The sequence below is a fragment of the Ranitomeya variabilis genome, chromosome 3, assembly GCF_051348905.1.
Source record: "Ranitomeya variabilis isolate aRanVar5 chromosome 3, aRanVar5.hap1, whole genome shotgun sequence".
Lineage (NCBI taxonomy): Eukaryota > Metazoa > Chordata > Amphibia > Anura > Dendrobatidae > Ranitomeya > Ranitomeya variabilis.
Window position 1 is genome coordinate 257,515,989 of NC_135234.1, and position 22,873 is coordinate 257,538,861.

The following is a 22,873-nucleotide window of genomic DNA, read 5'->3' on the forward strand; positions in this document are numbered from 1 at the left end:
TCTCCAGCGACTAGGAGAAGGAGGATAGAAAGAGTGAGCAGATGGTTAAGTGATTTGTGAGAGCGTCTCTTGTGTTGGATGGTGGGACTTAATGGATCTGCGCTGTTAAGCAATGTGAACAGAGCATGAGTGCTATACAGAGGAAAGGACAGAGGGGCCGATATGAATGGCATGAGAAGAGTTAATGCAAGGGCGGTGAATGTGAGTGAATGCAGAATCCAGGATATAAATTATACAAATGCATATGGTGAATATTTGTTCTGTTCCAAATGAACAGGGAATAGATTTATTTAATTGTCTTACTGACAAAATGCTGAAAGTGTGACCATGGCCTTAAACGCATTATCTGAACAGTAACCAAATTTTTGTCAGGGAAATTTCTCCCCAAACCACAACCTCCACCCCTGATGATAAGATATACTCCATATATATGAATAGCAGGTGCTATATAAGTACTGAACACAAGTAAATGTGTTATCACCCATAACTTCATTTATGGGCATCTATGGATGGTCTGATTTCTTTGCCTGGGTGGATAGGCATCACAATGTTAAATGTGTCCATTTGGCAGAAGCTTATCCTTGGATAAGATTTTTTATTTGTTTTGGTGTAGAATAATATTAATTTTCCTTTTTGATTTGCGCATCTGGGAGATTCTAAACAACCTCAATTTTCATCCATATTGGTCTAATTTTGAAAAATGTTCTTGATGAGCAAAATTCTCAGATACCATCGAGACTGCTCAGTTCGTTTTCCCAGGAGACTATATCATGTCAGATACTTACAGACAAAAATGATAGGAAATTTGCATATTATTTTAAAAAAACTAAAAAAGTAACATTGTTTCCTCTTTTTTACCCATTTCCAGCATTGTATGAACAGTCCTGCGAGGCATATAAGCACAAAGGATACCTCTCCGATTACTACTACATTGATTCAGATGGAAGCGGGCCCCTTGTACCTTTCCGTGTTTACTGTAATATAACCGGTAAGGGACACATCCTCTGTATTCATATATAATACTGACTTAAATAATTCAAAATCTCCAATATCAAACGGGATAAGCTAATTAAAGCAGCAGAAACTTAATTTACTTTGATGATAAGCAAGAACCATCTACTCTTGGCTTTTTCATTGCCATCACCTGTGCCTCTCCAAAACCAGAATAGAGATGACATTTCTACAGTGCAGAGTTATTTTTCGGATACAGTAGGCAGGTGACAAGGCAGCTGTGATCTCAAATAAATATTCCAAATGACAAATGTCTCTGCTCAAGTTTTATAAAAGAGATGATTGCTTATTTTCTACACAGTAGAAACCATTACTGGTTGTGATGTTGTGGGGAACCTGCTAATTTATTTCTAGTTCCAGCTATTGATTAAAAAAAAATTATACTGTATGTATATAAATGTGTTCCATAAAACGTGCCCAAAGGAAAAACGTCCACAAAAAAAGCCCACAGCCATGAATGCCAACAGGAAGAATGCAAACAAGGAAAGTTCCAAACACGGAGGATTGCCCAAATGGAAAATTGCCCACATGGACAAAATAACAACAGTTTATTAAAACCATTTATTAAAGAGGGCCAAGGTTGAAAATTGGGCACATTCCAGTACAGGCGAGGTTACACTCTACACAGTCTCTGGAGCGATATAACATATTACAAGTCGGGGGTGATAATGTTATGTTGGTACAGCCGGGGTCACACATTACACAGGCTCCGGGGTAAGTTCGGGGAGTGATAATAATGTTATATCGGTACAGCCAGGGTCACACGGTACACAGGCTCCGGAGCGATATAACATAATACAGGTAGGGGACAGGTGATAACTGTTGTTATTTTGTCTGTGTGGGCAATTTTCTGTGTGGGTATCTTTCCGTGTATGGAAGTTTCTGCGTGGGATAATTTTCCATATAGACGATTTTCCATATGGGCAATTTTCCTTGTTGGCAACTTACCTTTGGGCAATCATGGCTGTGGGCTTTTCTGTGGGCATTTTTCTGGTCACTATATATATATATATATATATATACATTAATAATATTAATATGAATAGTAGTCAGTAATGATTGTTCAGTGAACTTAGAACTTTATGTTCTGTGCATCACTTATCTTAATTCCACAGCATGATATGCCGAAGATCAGTGAATGAAAAATCAAATCACCTGTTTTGCACAATGGAAAATGTGTTTTATCGATACATTGTCTATAGCACAATTCATCACCCTGGTGCAGGAAAGTCTGTCACAGAGAAGAGAATGGCATATAATTCCTTAATGCAGACATGCTTGATACAAGTTGTGATGAACACAAGGTGGCATACCCCATGTGTATTGTAATAGAGGCCATACAGTATTTTATAATAAAATAATGCTGACCAGTTACCCAGCAGAAATTGTAAAGCCACCACGGTCTATTAGGAGACCCCAAAACCTCGCTATGAAAACACTTTTGTAATCACAGTAGATTGTTAGAAATGAGGAGGGTTTGGTTGACATACCATACTTTGCCACACAAATATCCAAGCGGCATAATTTTTCCTTGCGGAGAGTGACACATGTTAAGCATGCCGAGATGAGGAGACTTAAAACCACAATGCTCCTCTCGGAAATATGCAAATTGTCTCTTCAGAGAGGAAAAGGACTAGAACTCTAGTGCCTCCTATTGGAAGTAGCAATCCTAACAGTCAATGTCGACCCTTTAACGAGCCTGGAGTCAGAACAGTATTGCGTGTGCTGAATACCTGTTAAAGGGATCCTTCCTTGCTTGGCATGGCATCACCAACCCCGAAAGGAAGGCAATACCACTGTAACAACCGGTTACCTGGGGTGTTACATCTGTAAGTTCCACTCCTGATTTTGGCAAATAGGGTTGAGCGACTTTTACTTTTTCAGGATCGAGTCGGGTTTCGCGAAACCCGACTTTGTCAAAAGTCGGGTCGGGTAAAATCGGCCGATCATTGCGAAAAGTCGGGGGCCGACTGAAACACAAAACCCAATGCAAGTCAATGGGGAATAAAAGTCGGCAGTGAGTGGAGGACAGGAAAACACCTACAGAGCCCATTTTAATGTCAAAAACATCAATTATTGTTACTTAAGCTTGACAATCTTAATTAACCTTATAATAATAGTTAGGTATTGAAAATTGGGGGTCATTTGGTTAAAGTTGTGGGGGGTAGGGCTGGCTCAATTTTTTCTTGGGCCCAGGAAATGTGGAATACGTCACGGCGGTGGAACAAGGAGAGGTAAGTATTTCAACTTTGCAAGTGCTGTGATCCTGAGCAAGCAGGGGGGGCACACTCATTCACATTGCCACTGGCACAGGGCCCCTCAAAGTACGGTGTTGTGTTTGACGGTGGGGGCGCCTCCCACCGGCAGTGACACTTTTGCGTACTATGACGGGCCCTGTGACAGTGACTTCGCCAATGAGTATGCCCCCCCACCTCATGAAGGAACCTGCACTTTCATATGCACCTTCCTCTTTGTCCCCGTGTAAGGTGGTATAGTATACGGGAAGGGGGACCTGACTTTCAGCAGGGTCAGATTCTGGCTGTATAGAGTGCAAGGGGAATGTAGTGGTCTGGGTCAATGTACCAGCAGACCCATCAAGCAGTGGCTGGGTAATAGGCAGAATGAGGAGGAAACACAGATATAGGCCCAAAATAAAAAAGGAGGCTAAAAGCAGGAAAAAATTGGTTACAGGAGTAAACAGGCAGCATTGCTTTGTTCAGTGGAGGACAACAACAAGCAGCAGCAGACACCGTTAGTAGGGCCCAACCAAACTAGTAGGCCAAATACAGTTTCAAATTGTAAATATAGGCCGAAAGCCTGTAGATTCAAACGCAGCTTTGTTTCTTTGAGGAAACCAAGAGGCAGCAGCAGACATAACTAGGCCCAAACCAAGAACCAGGCCAAATGCAGTTTCATATTGTTGATAGAGGCTGAAAGCCTGTAGATTCAAACGCAGCTTTGTTTCTTTGAGGAAACCAAGAGGCAGCAGCAGACATAACTAGGCCCAAACCAAGAACCAGGCCAAATGCAGTTTCATATTGTTGATAGAGGCCGAAAGCCTGTAGATTCAAACGCAGCTTTGTTTCTTTGAGGAAACCAAGAGGCAGCAGCAGACATAACTAGGCCCAAACCAAGAACCAGGCCAAATGCAGTTTCATATTGTTGATAGAGGCTGAAAGCCTGTAGATTCAAACGCAGCTTTGTTTCTTTGAGGAAACCAAGAGGCAGTTGCAGACATAACTAGGCCCAAACCAAGATCCAGGCCAAATGCAGTTTCATATTGTTGATAGAGGCCGAAAGCCTGTAGATTCAAACGCAGCTTTGTTTCTTTGAGGAAACCAAGAGGCAGCAGCAGACATAACTAGGCCCAAACCAAGAACCAGGCCAAATGCAGTTTCATATTGGTAATAGAGGCCGAAAGCCTGTAGATTCAAACGCAGCTTTGTTTCTTTGAGGAAACCAAGAGGCAGCAGCAGACGTAACTAGGCCCAAACCAAGAACCAGGCCAAATGCAGTTTCATATTGTTGATAGAGGCTGAAGCCTGTAGATTCAAACGCAGCTTTGTTTCTTTGAGGAAACCAAGAGGCAGCAGCAGACATAACTAGGCCCAAACCAAGAACCAGGCCAAATGCAGTTTCATATTGTTGATAGAGGCCGAAAGCCTGTAGATTCAAATGCAGCTTTGTTTCTTTGAGGAAACCAAGAGGCAGCAGCAGACATAACTAGGCCCAAACCAAGAACCAGGCCAAATGCAGTTTCATATTGTTGATAGAGGCCGAAAGCCTGTAGATTCAAACGCAGCTTTGTTTCTTTGAGGAAACCAAGAGGCAGCAGCAGACGTAACTAGGCCCAAACCAAAAACCAGGCCAAATGCAGTTTCATATTGTTGATAGAGGCTGAAAGCCAGTAGATTCAAATGCAGCTTTGTTTCTTTGAGGAAACCAAGAGGCAGCAGCAGACATAACTAGGCCCAAACCAAGAACCAGGCCAAATGCAGTTTCATATTGTTGATAGAGGCCGAAAGCCTGTAGATTCAAACGCAGCTTTGTTTCTTTGAGGAAACCAAGAGGCAGCAGTAGACATAACTAGGCCCAAACCAAGAACCAGGCCAAATGCAGTTTCATATTGTTGATAGAGGCCGAAAGCCTGTAGATTCAAACGCAGCTTTGTTTCTTTGAGGAAACCAAGAGGCAGCAGCAGACATAACTAGGCCCAAACCAAGAACCAGGCCAAATGCAGTTCCATATTGTTGATAGAGGCTGAAAGCCTGTAGATTCAAACGCAGCTTTGTTTCTTTGAGGAAACCAAGAGGCAGCAGCAGACATAACTAGGCCCAAACCAAGAACCAGGCCAAATGCAGTTTCATATTGTTGATAGAGGCTGAAAGCCTGTAGATTCAAACGCAGCTTTGTTTCTTTGAGGAAACCAAGAGGCAGCAGCAGACGTGACTAGGCCCAAACCAAGAACCAGGCCAAATGCAGTTTCATTTCGTATTGTTGATAGAGGCTGAAAGCCTGTAGATTCAAACGCAGCTTTGTTTCTTTGAGGAAACCAAGAGGCAGCAGCAGACGTGACTAGACCCAAACCAAGAACCAGGCCAAAAGCAGTTTAATATTGTTGATAGAGGCCGAAAGCCTGTAGATTCAAACGCAGCTTTGTTTCTTTGAGGAAACCAAGAGGCAGCGGCAGACGTGACTAGGCCAAAACCAAGAACCAGGCCAAATGCAGTTTCATATTGTTGATAGAGGCCGAAAGCCTGTAGATTCAAACGCAGCTTTGTTTCTTTGGGGAAACCAAGAGACAGCAGCAGACGTAACTAGACCCAATCCAAGAACCAGGCCAAATGCAGTTTCATATTGTTGATAGAGGCTGAAAGCGAGTAGATTCAAACGCTTTGTTTAGTAAAGGTAGAGTGGGCGCACCCACCTGTCCAGGCAAACGGCACTTGCACGGGTGCTTGCGCCAAGTGGTGACCACGGTCCTGTGGGGGGAGTCAGCCCATGTAGGGAGGTATAAAAATGGCCTATGGTGGACATTCAGCAGCTGCAAATGGAGGAATTGGCAAAGTCAATTCAGCAGCAGACGTAACTAGGCCCAAACCAAGAACCAGGCCAAATGCAGTTTCATATTGTTGATAGAGGCTGAAAGCCTGTAGATTCAAACGCAGCTTTGTTTCTTTGAGGAAACCAAGAGGCAGCAGCAGACGTGACTAGACCCAAACCAAGAACCAGGCCAAATGCAGTTTCATATTGTTGATAGAGGATGAAAGCCTGTAGATTCAAACGCAGCTTTGTTTCTTTGAGGAAACCAAGAGGCAGTTGCAGACATAACTAGGCCCAAACCAAGATCCAGGCCAAATGCAGTTTCATATTGTTGATAGAGGCCGAAAGCCTGTAGATTCAAACGCAGCTTTGTTTCTTTGAGGAAACCAAGAGGCAACAGCAGACATAACTAGGCCCAAACCAAGAACCAGGCCAAATGCAATTTCATATTGTTAATAGAGGCCGAAAGCCTGTAGATTCAAACGCAGCTTTGTTTCTTTGAGGAAACCAAGAGGCAGCAGCAGACGTAACTAGGCCCAAACCAAGAACCAGGCCAAATGCAGTTTCATATTGTTGATAGAGGCTGAAGCCTGTAGATTCAAACGCAGCTTTGTTTCTTTGAGGAAACCAAGAGGCAGCAGCAGACATAACTAGGCCCAAACCAAGAACCAGGCCAAATGCAGTTTCATATTGTTGATAGAGGCCGAAAGCCTGTAGATTCAAATGCAGCTTTGTTTCTTTGAGGAAACCAAGAGGCAGCAGCAGACATAACTAGGCCCAAACCAAGAACCAGGCCAAATGCAGTTTCATATTGTTGATAGAGGCCGAAAGCCTGTAGATTCAAACGCAGCTTTGTTTCTTTGAGGAAACCAAGAGGCAGCAGCAGACGTAACTAGGCCCAAACCAAGAACCAGGCCAAATGCAGTTTCATATTGTTGATAGAGGCTGAAAGCCAGTAGATTCAAATGCAGCTTTGTTTCTTTGAGGAAACCAAGAGGCAGCAGCAGACATAACTAGGCCCAAACCAAGAACCAGGCCAAATGCAGTTTCATATTGTTGATAGAGGCCGAAAGCCTGTAGATTCAAACGCAGCTTTGTTTCTTTGAGGAAACCAAGAGGCAGCAGTAGACATAACTAGGCCCAAACCAAGAACCAGGCCAAATGCAGTTTCATATTGTTGATAGAGGCCGAAAGCCTGTAGATTCAAACGCAGCTTTGTTTCTTTGAGGAAACCAAGAGGCAGCAGCAGACATAACTAGGCCCAAACCAAGAACCAGGCCAAATGCAGTTCCATATTGTTGATAGAGGCTGAAAGCCTGTAGATTCAAACGCAGCTTTGTTTCTTTGAGGAAACCAAGAGGCAGCAGCAGACATAACTAGGCCCAAACCAAGAACCAGGCCAAATGCAGTTTCATATTGTTGATAGAGGCTGAAAGCCTGTAGATTCAAACGCAGCTTTGTTTCTTTGAGGAAACCAAGAGGCAGCAGCAGACGTGACTAGGCCCAAACCAAGAACCAGGCCAAATGCAGTTTCATATTGTTGATAGAGGCTGAAAGCCTGTAGATTCAAACGCAGCTTTGTTTCTTTGAGGAAACCAAGAGGCAGCAGCAGACGTGACTAGACCCAAACCAAGAACCAGGCCAAATGCAGTTTAATATTGTTGATAGAGGCCGAAAGCCTGTAGATTCAAACGCAGCTTTGTTTCTTTGAGGAAACCAAGAGGCAGCGGCAGACGTGACTAGGCCAAAACCAAGAACCAGGCCAAATGCAGTTTCATATTGTTGATAGAGGCCGAAAGCCTGTAGATTCAAACGCAGCTTTGTTTCTTTTAGGAAACCAAGAGACAGCAGCAGACGTAACTAGGCCCAATCCAAGAACCAGGCCAAATGCAGTTTCATATTGTTGATAGAGGCTGAAAGCGAGTAGATTCAAACGCTTTGTTTAGTAAAGGTAGAGTGGGCGCACCCACCTGTCCAGGCAAACGGCACTTGCACGGGTGCTTGCGCCAAGTGGTGACCACGGTCCTGTGGGGGGAGTCAGCCCATGTAGGGAGGTATAAAAATGGCCTATGGTGGACATTCAGCAGCTGCAAATGGAGGAATTGGCAAAGTCAATTCAGCAGCAGACGTGACTAGGCCCAAACCAAGAACCAGGCCAAATGCAGTTTCATATTGTTGATAGAGGCTGAAAGCCTGTAGATTCAAACGCAGCTTTGTTTCTTTGAGGAAACCAAGAGGCAGCAGCAGACGTGACTAGACCCAAACCAAGAACCAGGCCAAATGCAGTTTAATATTGTTGATAGAGGCCGAAAGCCTGTAGATTCAAACGCAGCTTTGTTTCTTTGAGGAAACCAAGAGGCAGCAGCAGACGTGACTAGGCCAAAACCAAGAACCAGGCCAAATGCAGTTTCATATTGTTGATAAAGGCCGAAAGCCTGTAGATTCAAACGCAGCTTTGTTTCTTTGAGGAAACCAAGAGGCAGCAGCAGACGTAACTAGGCCCAATCCAAGAACCAGGCCAAATGCAGTTTCATATTGTTGATAGAGGCTGAAAGCCAGTAGATTCAAACGCTTTGTTTAGTAAAGGTAGAGTGGGCGCACCCACCTGTCCAGGCAAACGGCACTTGCACGGGTGCTTGCGCCAAGTGGTGACCACGGTCCTGTGGGGGGAGTCAGCCCATGTAGGGAGGTATAAAAATGGCCTATGGTGGACATTCAGCAGCTGCAAATGGAGGAATTGGCAAAGTCAGTAAGAGGTGGGCAAAAGCGAGTCATTTATCACCCAAGCTAGGTGTCAGCAGGGGAAGGTGGGGCAAAAGAATTGCCAATCCATGATTGGTTCATTTTAATGAAGGTTAGATCATCTACATTTTGGGTAGCCAAACATGTCCTTTTTTCGGTCAGTATTGAACCAGCAGCACTGAAGACTCTTTCAGAAAGCACACTGGCAGCAGGGCTAGCGAGCTCCTGTAAAGCATATTCTGCCAATTCGGGCCAGGTGTCTAGTTTAGATGCCCAGTAATCAAAGGGGAATGACCTGTGAGGGAGAACATCGATAAGGGATGAAAAATAGTTTGTTACCATACTGGACAAATGCTGTCTCCTGTCACTTTGAATAGATGCAGCAGTCCCTGTTGTGCCAGCGGTCATTGAAACATCACTCCACAACCTTGTCAGAAAACCCCTCTGTCCAACGCCACTTCGGATTTCGGCACCTCTAGCACCTCTGTCATGTTGCCCCCTACGGCAAGTGTGAGGACCATCACCCTCTGTGTGCTGGGAATGCCTGAACCAAACGGTCTACAAGAGTGGCTTGTTTGGTAGCCAATATTTGCTCAAGGTTCTCATGTGGCATGATGTATTGCATTTTCCCTTTATAGCGTGGATCCAGGAGGCAGGCCAACCAGTAATTGTCATCGGTCATCATTTTGACAATGCGGGGGTCCCTTTTTAAAATACGCAAGGCATACTCAGCCATGTGGGCCAATGTTCCTGGTGTCAATTCACTGGTCCTGCTGGGTTGAGGAGCACTTTCTTGGAAATCCACATCACAAGTGTCCCGCAAGAAACCTGTACCTGACCTTGCAACGCCACCAGTTTCAAGTGGCCCCTGAGAAGCATCCTCCTCCCATACATAGTCATCCCCATCATCCTCCTCCTCATCCTCTTCGACTGCCACCTCGTCCTGGACAGTTCCCTGACCAGACAATGGCTGACTGTCATCAAGGATTCCCTCCTCCTCGGCTGCAGACGCCAGCTCCTTGATGTGCGTCAAACTTTGCATCAGCAGACGCATAAGTGGGATGCTCATGCTTATGATGGCGTCGTCTGCACTTGCCAGCCATGTGCATTCCTCAAAACACTGAAGGACTTGACAGAGGTCTTGTAGCTTGGACCACTGCACACCAGACAACTCCATGTCTGCCATCCAACTGCCTGCCCGTGTATGTGTATCCTCCCACAAAAACATAACAGCACGCCTCTGTTCGCACAGCCTCTGAACCATGTGCAGTGTGGAGTTCCACCTTGTTGCAACGGCGATAATTAGGCATTGCTGTGGAAGATTGAGCGATCGCTGATGGTTCAGCATACGGCTGGAGTGTACGGGCGACCGGCGGATGTGCGAGCAAAGTCTTCGCACCTTCAAGAGCAGGGCTGGTAACTCCGGATAATTTTTAAGAAAGCACTGCACCACCAGGTTCAAAGTGTGAGCCAGGCAAGGTATGTGTTTGAGTTGTGAAAGGGCTATGGCAGCCATAAAATTCCTTCCATTATCACTGACTACCTTGCCTGCCTCAAGATGTACACTGCCCAGCCATGACTGAGTTTCTTGCTGCAAGAACTCGGCCAGAACTTCCGCGGTGTGTCTGTTGTCGCCCAAACACTTCATTTCAAACACAGCCTGCTGACGCTTCCCACTAGCTGTTCCGTAATGGGACACCTCGTGTGCAACACTGGCAGCTGCGGATGGAGTGGTCGTGCAACAGCGCTCTGTTGACGCGCTTTCGCTTCTGGAGGAGGAGGAGGAGGTGGGGTGGCGAACGTCTACAGCCAACTGTTTCCTAGATCGTGGGCTAGGCAGAACTGTCCCACTATTGCTGTCCCCTGTGGACCCTGCATCCACGACATTAACCCAGTGCGCCGTGATGGACAAGTAACGTCCCTGGCCATGCCTACTGGTCCATGCATCTGTTGTGAGGTGCACCTTCCCACTGACAGACTGCCTCAGTGCATGGACAATGCGGTCTTTGACATGCTGGTGGAGGGCTGGGATGGCTTTTCTCGCAAAGAAGTGGCGACTGGGTAGGTCATAGCGTGGTACTGCGTAGGCCATGAGGGCTTTGAAAGCTTCGCTTTCAACCAACCGGTAGGGAATCATCTCTAACGAGATAAGTCTGGCAATGTGGGCGTTCAAACCCTGTGTATGCGGATGACAGGATGAGTACTTTCGTTTCCTAACAAGAGTCTCTTCTAGGATGAGCTGGACTGGAGAGCTGCCTATGGTGGAACTAGCGGTGGTGGTGGTTTGGACATGGCAGATTGAGAGTGAGTTGGTGATGTTGGCCTACATACGGTGCTTCCTACCAATAACCTTCTGACTCCCCGACTGCTTTGGCCTAGCAACGATCCCTCCACATTTGCTGCTGCTGGTGTCCTAATCGGTGGGCTTACAGTGAGGGAAGCAATGTTGCGGTGCTGACTACCTTCATTCAGACCTGGTGCACCAACGGTACGGGACGTTACGTAGTTAGTCCAGGCTTGCAAGTGCATGCTGTTTAAATGTCTACGCATGCACGTTGTATTTAAATTGTTAAGAATCTTCCCTCTGCTAAAGGTCTTTGAGCATTTTTTACAGATCACTTTTGACTGATCATTGGGATCTTGGTCAAAAAAATGCCACACTGCACTCTTCCTACTATGGAATTCCTTTTCAGGCATTGCACGCTGTGCAACTTTCACAGGATGGCCACGCTGTCCTAAAACTGGTTTTGTCAAACATTTTTGCCTGATACGGGCCTGTCAGATGACAGCTGTTGCAATGTAGATTGGTGCTCCTGCGGATAACCCTCCTCTGCTTCTGAGTCACTGGCAGCGCCACCCTCTTCCCCCAATGGCTGCCAATCTGGGTCAACAACTGGGTCATCTATCACCTCCTCCTCCTCAATGTCATGTGCACCTTCCTCAGTGTCACCGTGTAAGGTGTTAAAGCGTTCGGGACAGGGCACCATAGTCTCATCAGGGTCAGATTGTGGCTCAGCAAACTGCGAGGGCAATGTAGTGATCTGACTCAATGGAACAGCATCATAATCTAGCTGTGGTTGTGCATCAGTGCACTCCATGTCCGATTCTTCTTGTTGTAATGGGCAGGGTACAATTTCGCTTTCTAACCCAGGCACGGTATGTGTAAAGAGTTCCATGGAGTAACCTGTTGTGTCGCCTGACGCATCCTTCACTTTTGGTTTGGGAGAAGGACACAAGGAAACATCTTGTTCCTGACCGGGAGCATCCACTGACGACTGGCTGCTGTGACATTTTGAACTTTGGGAAGAGGAGGCCAAAGAGCTAGAGGCAGAGTCAGCAAGGAAAGCAAAAACTTTTTCCTGCTGCTCCGGCTTTAAAAGCTGTTTTCCTACTCCCAGGTAAGGGAGCCTTCGAGGCCTTGTGTAGCCAGACGATGACGCAGGCTCAACACCTCCAGCCTTAGGTGCTACTGTGCTTTTGCCACTACCACCAGATGCAGCACCACCATCAGTATCAGCTGACAACCCCCGCCCATGGCCTCTTCCATCAGACTTCCTCATTTTTGGGGGGGAGACACAGAACTACAACTCTGGCCCAGTGGTATAACTGTAAACTATGAACGTGGCAGAAAGTGGCTGCCTGATATATACGACACACTAGCAGTACAGCAGAATATACACTGTGTGCGAATATTAATCTCCCTTTTTTTTGGGGGGGAGACACAGAACCACAACTCTGGCCCATTGGTATAACTGTAAACTATGAACGTGGCAGAAAGTGGCTGCCTGATATATACGACACACTAGCAGTAGAGCAGAATATACACTGTTTGCGAATTTTAATCTCCCTTTTTTGGGGGGGGAGACACAGAACCACAACTTTGGCCCAGTGGTATAACACAACACTATGAACGTGCCAGTGGCTGGAATTATTATTTAAAAAAAAAAAAAAGGAAGCTCCCTACAATGAGCTCAGGACAAGTATGGCAGCAATAAAAAGGACTGCTGTACACAAAAATGTGGACAAATAAACAAGATAGGTAACTGTGCAGAAAGGAGCAACAGGATTTTTGCTTTGAAAAAAGCAGTTGGTTTGCACAGCACCGTGCACACAGCTATGCAGCTGATGCACTAAAATACGACCTCCACTGTCCCTGGACAAAAAGGTGGTGTGGGACAGTGAAAATCGCTCCAGCTCAAGTGGTTTGGGGGTTAATATTGCCTCCCTAGCTCTGTCCCTGCTTCTGACGAAGCTGCAGCAACCTCTCCCTATGCTCAGATCGGCAGAAGTAAGATGGCGGTCGGCGTGCACGCCCCTTTATAGCCCCTGTGACGCCGCAGATAGCAAGCCAATCACTGCCGTGCCCTTGTCTAAGATGGTGGGGACCAGGACCTATGTCATCACGCTGCCCACACTCTGCGTCTCATTCATTGGCTGAAAAACGGCGGTAACATCATCATATGAAACGCGACTTTGGCGCTCTGATCGTGTACCGCATGGCCGATCCCACACTAGGATCGGTTCGGGTTTCATGAAACCCGACTTTGCCTAAAAGTCGCCGATTTATGAAAATGACCGATCCGTTTCGCTCAACCCTATTGGCAAACAAAGGCTGATGCAAAATAGTGATGTGTGAATGAGGCCAAGTTATAAGACTGATCATGAGTGCACCTCTATAATGACATGACTGGGGCTCAAGTTGTGGGGTTAATTCTAGTGCAGGGGTGGGGAATCTTTTTTTCTGTGAAGGGCCATTTGGATATTTATAACATCCTTCGGGGGCTGTACAAACTCTGCTCACAAATTACACCCTGACTCTGGCACTGGTTTCAGGATGTAATCTTTCCTTGCATGCCCTTCAGTGTTCAGTATTGAACACTACGTGTGTGTGCTAACAGAGCAAGAAGAAATTAATGAGCTGGTTGTAATAAAAATACACCTCCCTGCCCAAGAATGCTGTCCCTGAGAATCTGTACGGGGGGGCCAGATAAAAGGTCATCGAGGGCCGTAAATGGCCCTGGGACCTGAGGTTCCCCACCCCTGCTCTAGTGGATTTATCTGTTACTTTGGAGCGTCCCTGTTACATCTATCACATTGTAAGATTAGTTTCTAATACTGTGCACCATCCTGAGACGTCTGATGTGGCACAACTTCTGCACCAATTACTTTCTAAAGAGTATTTATGGAATTATAAGAAATGTCCTGCTCTGCGTATAAATTGTGCGGTCCAGTCCAATGGGCGGATCCAGATTGTGATCAGCGCCACCCTAGTTACTTCAAACGTTGGCTGTTCTAACTGGATGAAATTGAATGACGTCACTATGTCATCCACACGGTGCTCGAAATCTTACACTGGTGTGCAGAACTTAAAGGGAACCTATCAGGCTATTCATACTGCCCAAACCAGCAGCCAGGAATATTATTATATGAAATGCTCTGGTGTTTCAAAGAAAACAAAATGTGAAGATCTGGACAGGGACTATAGACGAGACTAGTCCATCAGGCTTCTCCCATCGCTGCTAGAGGTGATTGACAGGTTTCACTATATGTACACGTGAGGGAGAGACCTGCTACATTTGCAGTGGTGGTGAGGAGATCCAGTCTAAGGCGCAGCTTGAGCATTTCAGAGAACAGTATACCAGGATGCAATTCATGCTGCCTGAAATTTGGGCAACTTGAATCACCTAACGTGTTCCTTTTAAAGGCTTATTCCCAAAAAACAAGTTATCTCATAACCACCAAATAAATGATAGCTTGCTGATTGCCAAGGGTTCTACCACTGGGACCTTCAGCAATCCTTGGATCTGGGGCTTTGAAACCCCTGAGAAAGAGGTTCTGCTATGCCAATCAGAATAGAATAAAGTTGCAGATGCCCAGCCTCCACTCCATTTGGGTCTATGTGACTTCTGAGTACAGCGCTCATCTATTTCCATTAGTTTGTATACAGTGAAAAGAGCAAAGGTCGAGCATGCACTCCTTTACGCCATTCCTGATGGAGCTGCAAAGTCCTGATCTTCATGTCCCAATATCAGGATCACTGGAGGTCCTGGCAGGGCCGGCATTAGTGGCAGGCAGACCAGGCAGCTGCCTAGGGCCCCGCTCCCCCAGGGGCCCCCAGCCAGTGGTGTGCTGCTCATAGCGGAACATCACACAGCCGCTATGGGGCTCGTGAGTCAGGGGGCCCGCCTGCCACCAGTTCCAACTCCCCCTCGCCGCCACACTCAACTATGCCCAGTTCAAAGCCCAGTCTTCATATGGAAGACTATGGGGAGTGTATTATATTATATTGAGGACTATGGGGTGTGCATTTTACAATATGGAGGACTGTGGTGCGCATTATAATATATGGAGGACTATGGGGTGTATTATATACTAAACATGCAAAATGCTTCATATTCATCGAGTTATTGGATTGTTTATGCCTGAACAGAAATCATTGTTCTCAGCAGCACATCGCCAGTGTAAACTTTAGATATGCTGCTGATAACATGATACTGTGTGGGGACAGATTGATCTATTAGTGATTGTTCTGTTCCCATCATTCTTTCTCAGTTGGTGTAAAGAGGCCGAGAAACAAGCGAACAACTTCAATATTGTCGATTACACTCATTTAGCGGCCTGAACTCAGTGCATGTAAATACAACAGAAATGCTTCTGTGTGATGTGCAATATGTTAGCATTTGGGGCCCCATTTTAAACTTTTGCCTAGGGCCCTACTTTGCCTAAAACCGGCCCTGAGTCCTGGCTGTCAGACTCAAAGCAATCAGCAAGTTATCCCTGATCCAATGGTGCAGAAATTTGACGCATCTATTGTAAAATGTCACAGGTGCCTGAAGCATAGTACAGTAAAGCCATACCTGCATTTTGTTCTGGAAAGGTAACATTTGTGAGCCAATAGGTGCCTTGTTTGTATTGAGCTGTGACACTTGTGTGTGCAGTAGTTGGTGGAAATTTATTTGGTACTTTTTTCACTTAACTTCTACTTTTATTGCTCCATGCCTTACACCTCACGTGATTCTTCAAGGGATTTTCTCAGACTTAGGGTTTTTTTCCATATTGAGCTAAAAACTTACAGGCAGGTAGATGCTAACTAAAGCCAGTCCTGCCCTGAGACAATCTGTTCCTGTTCAGAAAGACAGAAAGATATTGGCCGGCTCTGCCTTTGGATCTCCTTATGGTGATGTGAAATCATCAGAGCAGCGTCTTCTCTTGTGCTCTGCTCTCTTGATGGGTCATGTTGGCTGACAGCTGACTCTCTGCTACCTAACAGACTTTGACACCAGAGCAGAGTGGAATAGGAAAAGCTTCTCTTTCAAAGTGAGGTCAAAGAAAGAAGGAGAATTGAATGCCGCCTCAGCCTGGAGGGAAAGTCAAAGGGCCGAAAAGAACTGGTTCTTAGCCGAATAAGAAAAAAAACAAAGTCCTGGAAAACCTCCTTAACCCCTTTCCAAAATCCGGCGGACTCCCTCCCTTTGATGTGGGCTCCAGCGGTGAGCTCACATCTTTCCCAGGACATGTCAGCTATTTTGAACAGCTGACATGTGCCCGCAATAGCTGCGGGTGGAATCGCAAACTCTGACAGTGGCATTTAACAAGAGCTTCCGGCAATCGCGCCGGAAATCCACCCACTGGTGACCCGCGTCACGTGATCACAGGTCACCGATGTGTTGGCATGACAACCAGAGGTCTCCTGGAGACCTCTATGGTTGTCAGTGCCGGCTTGCTGTGAGCGCCACCCAGCAGTCAGTGCTCATAGCAAGGCCCCTAGACAATCTGTCCAATGATTATCCAAACTTCATAGAATTCCAAGAAAGAGGCAGCACTCCATTGTTTCAGTGGGAAAATGTGCAAGATTTTAATCAACTCACATGTGTGGGTGACGTTTCGGCTACGAATTCCATGCCTCAACACGTCCGATTAACCACCACCCTCGGATCCTTCAGACGGAACCTGAAAACCCATCTCTTCAGGAAAGCCTACAGCCTACAATAACCGAGCCGCCGCCTCACCACCACCTTCTGTCTCTTCCCCACTATCCCATAGAATGTAAGTCCGCAAGGACAGGGTCCTCTCCCCTCTGTACCAGTGTGTCACTGTAAACCTGTTTACTGTAAATGATATCTATAACTCTGTATGTAACCCCTTTCTCATGTACAGCACCATGGAATTAATGGTGCTATATAACTAAATAATAATAATAATAATACAAATGAGCCTTTCTCAAGGCTTGAGTAAGGCTCATTTGTAGCCGAAACGTCGCCCAGACATGTGGGTTGATTAAAATCCTGCACATTTTCCCACTGAAACAATGGAGTGCTGCCTCTTTCTTGGAATTCTATGAAGTGAGTAATTCGGCTATATAGAGGCAATTCGATCATCGCCTCTATGTAGCCGAGACGAACGGGTTATGGCAGCTTCTAGTCTCCCATGGAGACTATTGAAGCATGCCAAAAGTTAAAAAAAAATGTTTTTAAAAAGATAAAAAAAAATGACAGTTAAAATCACCCCCCTTTTGCCCCATTCAAAATAAAATAATAATAAAATAATCAAACATAGACATACACTCACCGGCCACTTTATTAGGTACACCATGCTAGTAACGGGTTGGACCCCCTTTTGCCTTCAGAACTGCCTCAATTCTTCGTGGCATAGATTCAACAAGGTGCTGGAAGCATTCCTCAGAGATTTTGGTCCATATTGACATGATGGCATCACACAGTTGCCGCAGATTTGTCGGCTGCCCATCCCAAAGATGCTCCATACAAGGCAGGATGGATCCATGCTTTCATGTTGTTTACGCCAAATTCTGACCCTACCATCCGAATGTCGCAGCAGAAATCGAGACTCATCAGACCAAGCAACGTTTTTCCAATCTTCTACTGTCCAATTTCGATGAGCTTGTACAAATTGTAGCCTCAGTTTCCTGTTCTTAGCTGAAAGGAGTGGTACCCGGTGTGGTCTTCTGCTGCTGTAGCCCATCTGCCTCAAAGTTTGATGCACTGTGCGTTCAGAGATGCTCTTAGGCCTACCTTGGTTGTAACGGGTGGCGATTTGAGTCACTGTTGCCTTTCTATCAGCTCGAACCAGTCTGCCCATTCTCCTCTGACCTCTGGCATCAACAAGGCATTTCCGCCCACAGAACTGCCGCTCACTGGATTTTTTTTCTTTTTCGGACCATTCTCTGTAAGCCCTAGAGATGGTTGTGCGTGAAAATCCCAGTAGATCAGCAGTTTCTGAAATACTCAGACCAGCCCTTCTGGCACCAACAACCATGCCACGTTCAAAGGCACTCAAATCACCTTTCTTCCCCATACTGATGCTCGGTTTGAACTGCAGGAGATTGTCTTGACCATGTCTACATGCCTAAATGCACTGAGTTGCCGCCATGTGATTGGCTGATTAGAAATTAAGTGTTAACAAGAAGTTGGACAGGTGTACCTAATAAAGTGGCCGGTGAGTGTATTTGGTATCACTGAGTTCATAATCGCCTGATCTATAAATTAAAAAAAGGATTAACCTGATCGCTAAACGGCGTAGCGAGAATAAAGTTAAAATGCAATAATGGGCTATCAAAAGATTGTATCTGCACCAAAATAGTAATAATAAATGGTAATAATAATAAAAATGTCAGTTTGGCTCACAAAAAATAAGCCCTCACCCAACCTGAGATCACGAAAAATGATGACGCTATGGATATCGGAAAATGGCACAATTTTTTTTCTAACAAAGTTTGGATTTTTTCACCACTTAATGAAAATGAACCTAGACATGTTAGGTGTCTATGAGCTTGTAATGACCTGGAGACTCACAATGGCAGGTCAGTTTTAGCATTTAGTGAACCTAGCAAAAAAGCTATACAAAAAGCAAGTGTGGGATTGCACTTTTTTTAAACAGGGTAAAAAAAAATGCAAAAAAGTTATGAAATTGCACTTTTTTTTACAATTTCACCACACTTAAAAACTTTTTTTTCCCATTTTCTAGTACACTATATGATAAAAGCAATGATACATTTTAAAATTAAAGCTAGTCACACAAAAAACAAGCCCTCACATGGCCATATTGATAGAAAAATAAAAAAGTTATGGCTCTGGGAAGAAGGGGACCAAAAACCAGACGCGCAAAAACGGCAGTACTACTTGTTTTTCAGGGGTTAATGGTGTTGCAGCCTATGTGGCCTTTCAGAAAAGGTGTGTTTATACCGACTAAACTGAATTGTTTTCCCGTTTTCAAGTACACGACATCGTAAAACCAATGGTGTCATTCAAAAGAACAACTCGTCTTGCAAAAAACAAGCCCTCACATGGCCATATTGATGGAAAAATATAAAGTTCTGCCTCTGAGAAGATGGGGAGCAAAACACAAAAAAAGCAAAACCGAAAAAAGCTCCTGGGTTAAGGGGTTAAATGGCATACCTATAGATTATATGAATTCCAAATTTGTATGTGGTTTATTTAAAAAAAAATACGAGGCATGTACCCCAAAATATAACTTATAGAATGGCACGTCTTTACCTCTCAGTGTGGCACATGTACCCTAACTTGCTCTATTGGTATCACAGACAGCTGCAGAACAGAGACAAGGTATAAGGGTCCGCTTGGCTCATCATAGAGGAGAAGGGGTGCAATTTCTGGTTTACAGAAAAACCAAACAATGCTGTGTCACACGCTGTAATTGCTAGGGGATGACACCCGTATTCTTTCTATGTGACGAGATAATAAATAATTACCTATTGCTTTCAGGGACCGGTTGGGAGAAAGGCCCATTCTGAAAGCCTGCTGGAGCTCATCGTTCCTGGCCCTGGGGCAGCTGTCACCCTCTGTGTTATGATCCCAGTGGCTTAGGATCACAAATCTAACCAGCTAAGTCAGAGATAATAGGACGAGCTCTGGGGATGTGGTAACTGGACTGACCGCAAACCTGATCCTAACCAAACACACTAAAGGTATCCGTGGAACGTTTCCTGAAATTCTAGACGTCTCTTCACGGCCTGAGAAACTGACTACCCCTAAAGAGAAAGTACAGACCTCACTTGCCTCAGAGAAATAACCCCAAAGATATAGAAGCCCCCACAAATAATAACGGTGAGTTAAGAGGAAAAGACAAACGCAGAGATGAAACAGATTAAGCAAATGAGGCCCGCTAACGCTAGATAGCAGAAAATAGCAAAGGATCTGTGTGGTCAGTAAAAAACCGTATGCAAAAATATCCACGCAGAGAATTCGAGAACCCCCACACCAACTAACGATGTGGGGGGAGCAACTCAGCACCCCAGAGCACCAGCAAGCAGGGAAATCACATATTAGCAAGCTGGACTAAACACATCATATACTAGAAGACATCTTGAACACAGATGAGCAAAAATAAGCAAACAAAACTTAGCTTCTCTTGGAGAGACTGATAACGGATGTAGACAAGAGCAATCAGAATAGCACTGAATACAACGACAGCAGGCAACAACTGAGAGTCCAAGTGAACTAAATAGGAAACCAGCTAACAGATAACGAGACAGCTGATCCAGCCTCAGACCTGCAGAATGACACAAAGAGCCACCAGAGGGAGCCCAAAGACAGCACTCACACAGTACCACTTGTGACCACAAGAGGGAGCCCAAAAACAGAGTTCACAACAGTACCCCCCCCTTGAGGAGGGGTCACCGATCCCTCATCAAAACCCCCCGGGCGATCAGGATGAGCCACATGGAAGGCATGAACCAAATCGGCCGCATGAACATCAGAGGCGACAACGCAGGAATTATCCTCCTGACCATAGCCCTTCCACTTAACCAAATACTGAAGCCTCCGTCTCGAAATACGAGAATCCAAGATCTTCTCCACCACGTACTCCAATTCACCCTCAACCAGCACCGGGGCAGGGGGCTCAACAGAAGGAACCACAGGCACCACATACCTCCGCAACAAAGACCTATGGAACACGTTATGAATGGCAAACGACGCTGGGAGGTCCAAACGAAATGACACCGGGTTAAGGATTTCCAAAATCTTATAAGGACCGATGAAGCGAGGCTTGAATTTAGGAGAGGAAACCTTCATAGGAACATACCGAGAAGACAGCCATACCAAATCCCCAACACGAAGTCGGGGACCCACAGCGCGACGGCGGTTGGCAAAGCGCTGAGCCTTCTCCTGTGACAACTTCAAATTGTCCACCACATGGTTCCAAATTTGCTGCAACCTATCCAACACAGAATCCACCCCAGGACAGTCAGAAGGCTCAACCTGACCCGAGGAAAAACGAGGATGAAAACCAGAATTGCAGAAAAAAGGCGAAACCAAAGTAGCAGAACTAGCCCGATTATTAAGGGCAAAGTCGGCCAATGGCAAAAAAGTCACCCAATCATCCTGATCAGCAGAAACAAAACATCTTAAATAAGTTTCCAAGGTCTGATTAGTTCGCTCGGTGTGACCATTCGTCTGAGGATGGAAGGCCGACGAAAAAGACAAATCAATGCCCATCTTAGCACAAAAGATCCGCCAAAATCTGGACACAAACTGGGATCCTCTGTCAGACACAATATTTTCAGGGATGCCGTGCAAGCGAACCACATTCTGAAAAAATAGAGGAACCAAATCGGAGGAGGAAGGCAACTTAGGCAAGGGCACCAAATGGACCATTTTAGAAAAACGATCACACACCACCCAGATGACAGACATTCTCTGAGAGACTGGAAGATCCGAAATAAAATCCATGGAAATGTGCGTTCAAGGCCTCTTTGGGACAGGCAAAGGCAAAAGCAAACCGCTGGCACGAGAACAGCAAGGCTTAGCCCGAGCACAAATCCCACAGGACTGCACAAAGGAACGCACATCCCGCGACAAGGAAGGCCACCAGAAGGACCTAGCCACCAAATCCCTGGTACCAAAAATCCCAGGATGCCCTGCCAACACCGAAGAATGAACCTCGGAAATAACTCTGCTGGTCCATCTATCTGGGACAAACAGTCTCTCTGGTGGGCAACGGTCAGGTCTATCCGCCTGAAATTTCTGCAGCACTCGTCGCAAATCTGGGGAAATGGCAGACAAAATCACTCCCTCTCTAAGGATACCAGCTGGCTCTGAAAGTCCCGGAGAGTCAGGCACAAAACTCCTAGAAAGAGCATCAGCCTTCACGTTCTTCGAACCAGGCAGGTACGAGACCACGAAATCGAAACGGGAGAAAAACAATGACCAACGAGACTGTCTAGGATTCAGCCGCTTGGCAGACTCGAGATAAATCAGATTTTTGTGATCAGTCAAGACCACCACACGATGCTTAGCTCCCTCGAGCCAATGTCGCCACTCCTCAAATGCCCACTTCATAGCCAACAACTCCCGATTACCAACATCATAATTCCGCTCGGCAGGCGAAAACTTTCTTGAAAAGAAAGCACAAGGCTTCATCACAGAGCAATCAGAGCTTCTCTGCGACAAAACAGCCCCTGCTCCAATCTCAGAAGCATCAACCTCGACCTGAAAAGGAAGAGAGACATCAGGCTGACACAAAACTGGAGCCGAAGAAAACCGGCGCTTCAGCTCCCGAAAGGCTCCCATGGCCGCAGGAGACCAATTAGTCACATCAGAACCCTTCTTGGTCAAATCCGTCAAGGGTTTAACCACGCCAGAAAAATTAGCAATGAAGCGACGGTAAAAATTAGCAAAACCCAAGAACTTCTGAAGACTCTTAACAGATGTAGGCTGAGTCCAGTCATGAATAGCCTGGACCTTGACTGGGTCCATCTCAATAGTAGAAGGAGAAAAAATAAAACCCAAAAAGGAAACCTTCTGTACTCCGAAGAGACATTTTGAGCCCTTCACAAATAAGGCATTAGCACGCAGGACCTGAAATACCATCCTGACCTGCTTCACATGGGACTCCCAGTCCTCAGAAAAGACCAAAATGTCATCCAGATACACAATCATAAATTTATCGAGATATTCTCGGAAGATGTCATGCATGAAGGACTGGAACACAGAAGGAGCATTAGAGAGTCCAAAAGGCATCACCAAGTACTCAAAATGGCCTTCGGGCGTATTAAATGCTGTTTTCCATTCATCCCCCTGCTTAATACGCACAAGGTTAT

The 22,873-nt window shown here is 45.7% G+C and overlaps 1 protein-coding gene across 1 annotated transcript in view; it reads left to right on the plus strand.

Moving 5' to 3' along the window:
* LOC143815804 (contactin-associated protein-like 5) overlaps window positions 1–22,873 on the plus strand; it is a 1,144,596-nt gene that overhangs the window by 620,971 nt on the left and 500,752 nt on the right. Inside the window, exon 12 of the mRNA XM_077295418.1 lies at window positions 869–988. Within this exon, the coding sequence (XP_077151533.1) occupies window positions 869–988 (120 nt within the window). The remainder of the gene's footprint in view (window positions 1–868; window positions 989–22,873) is intronic.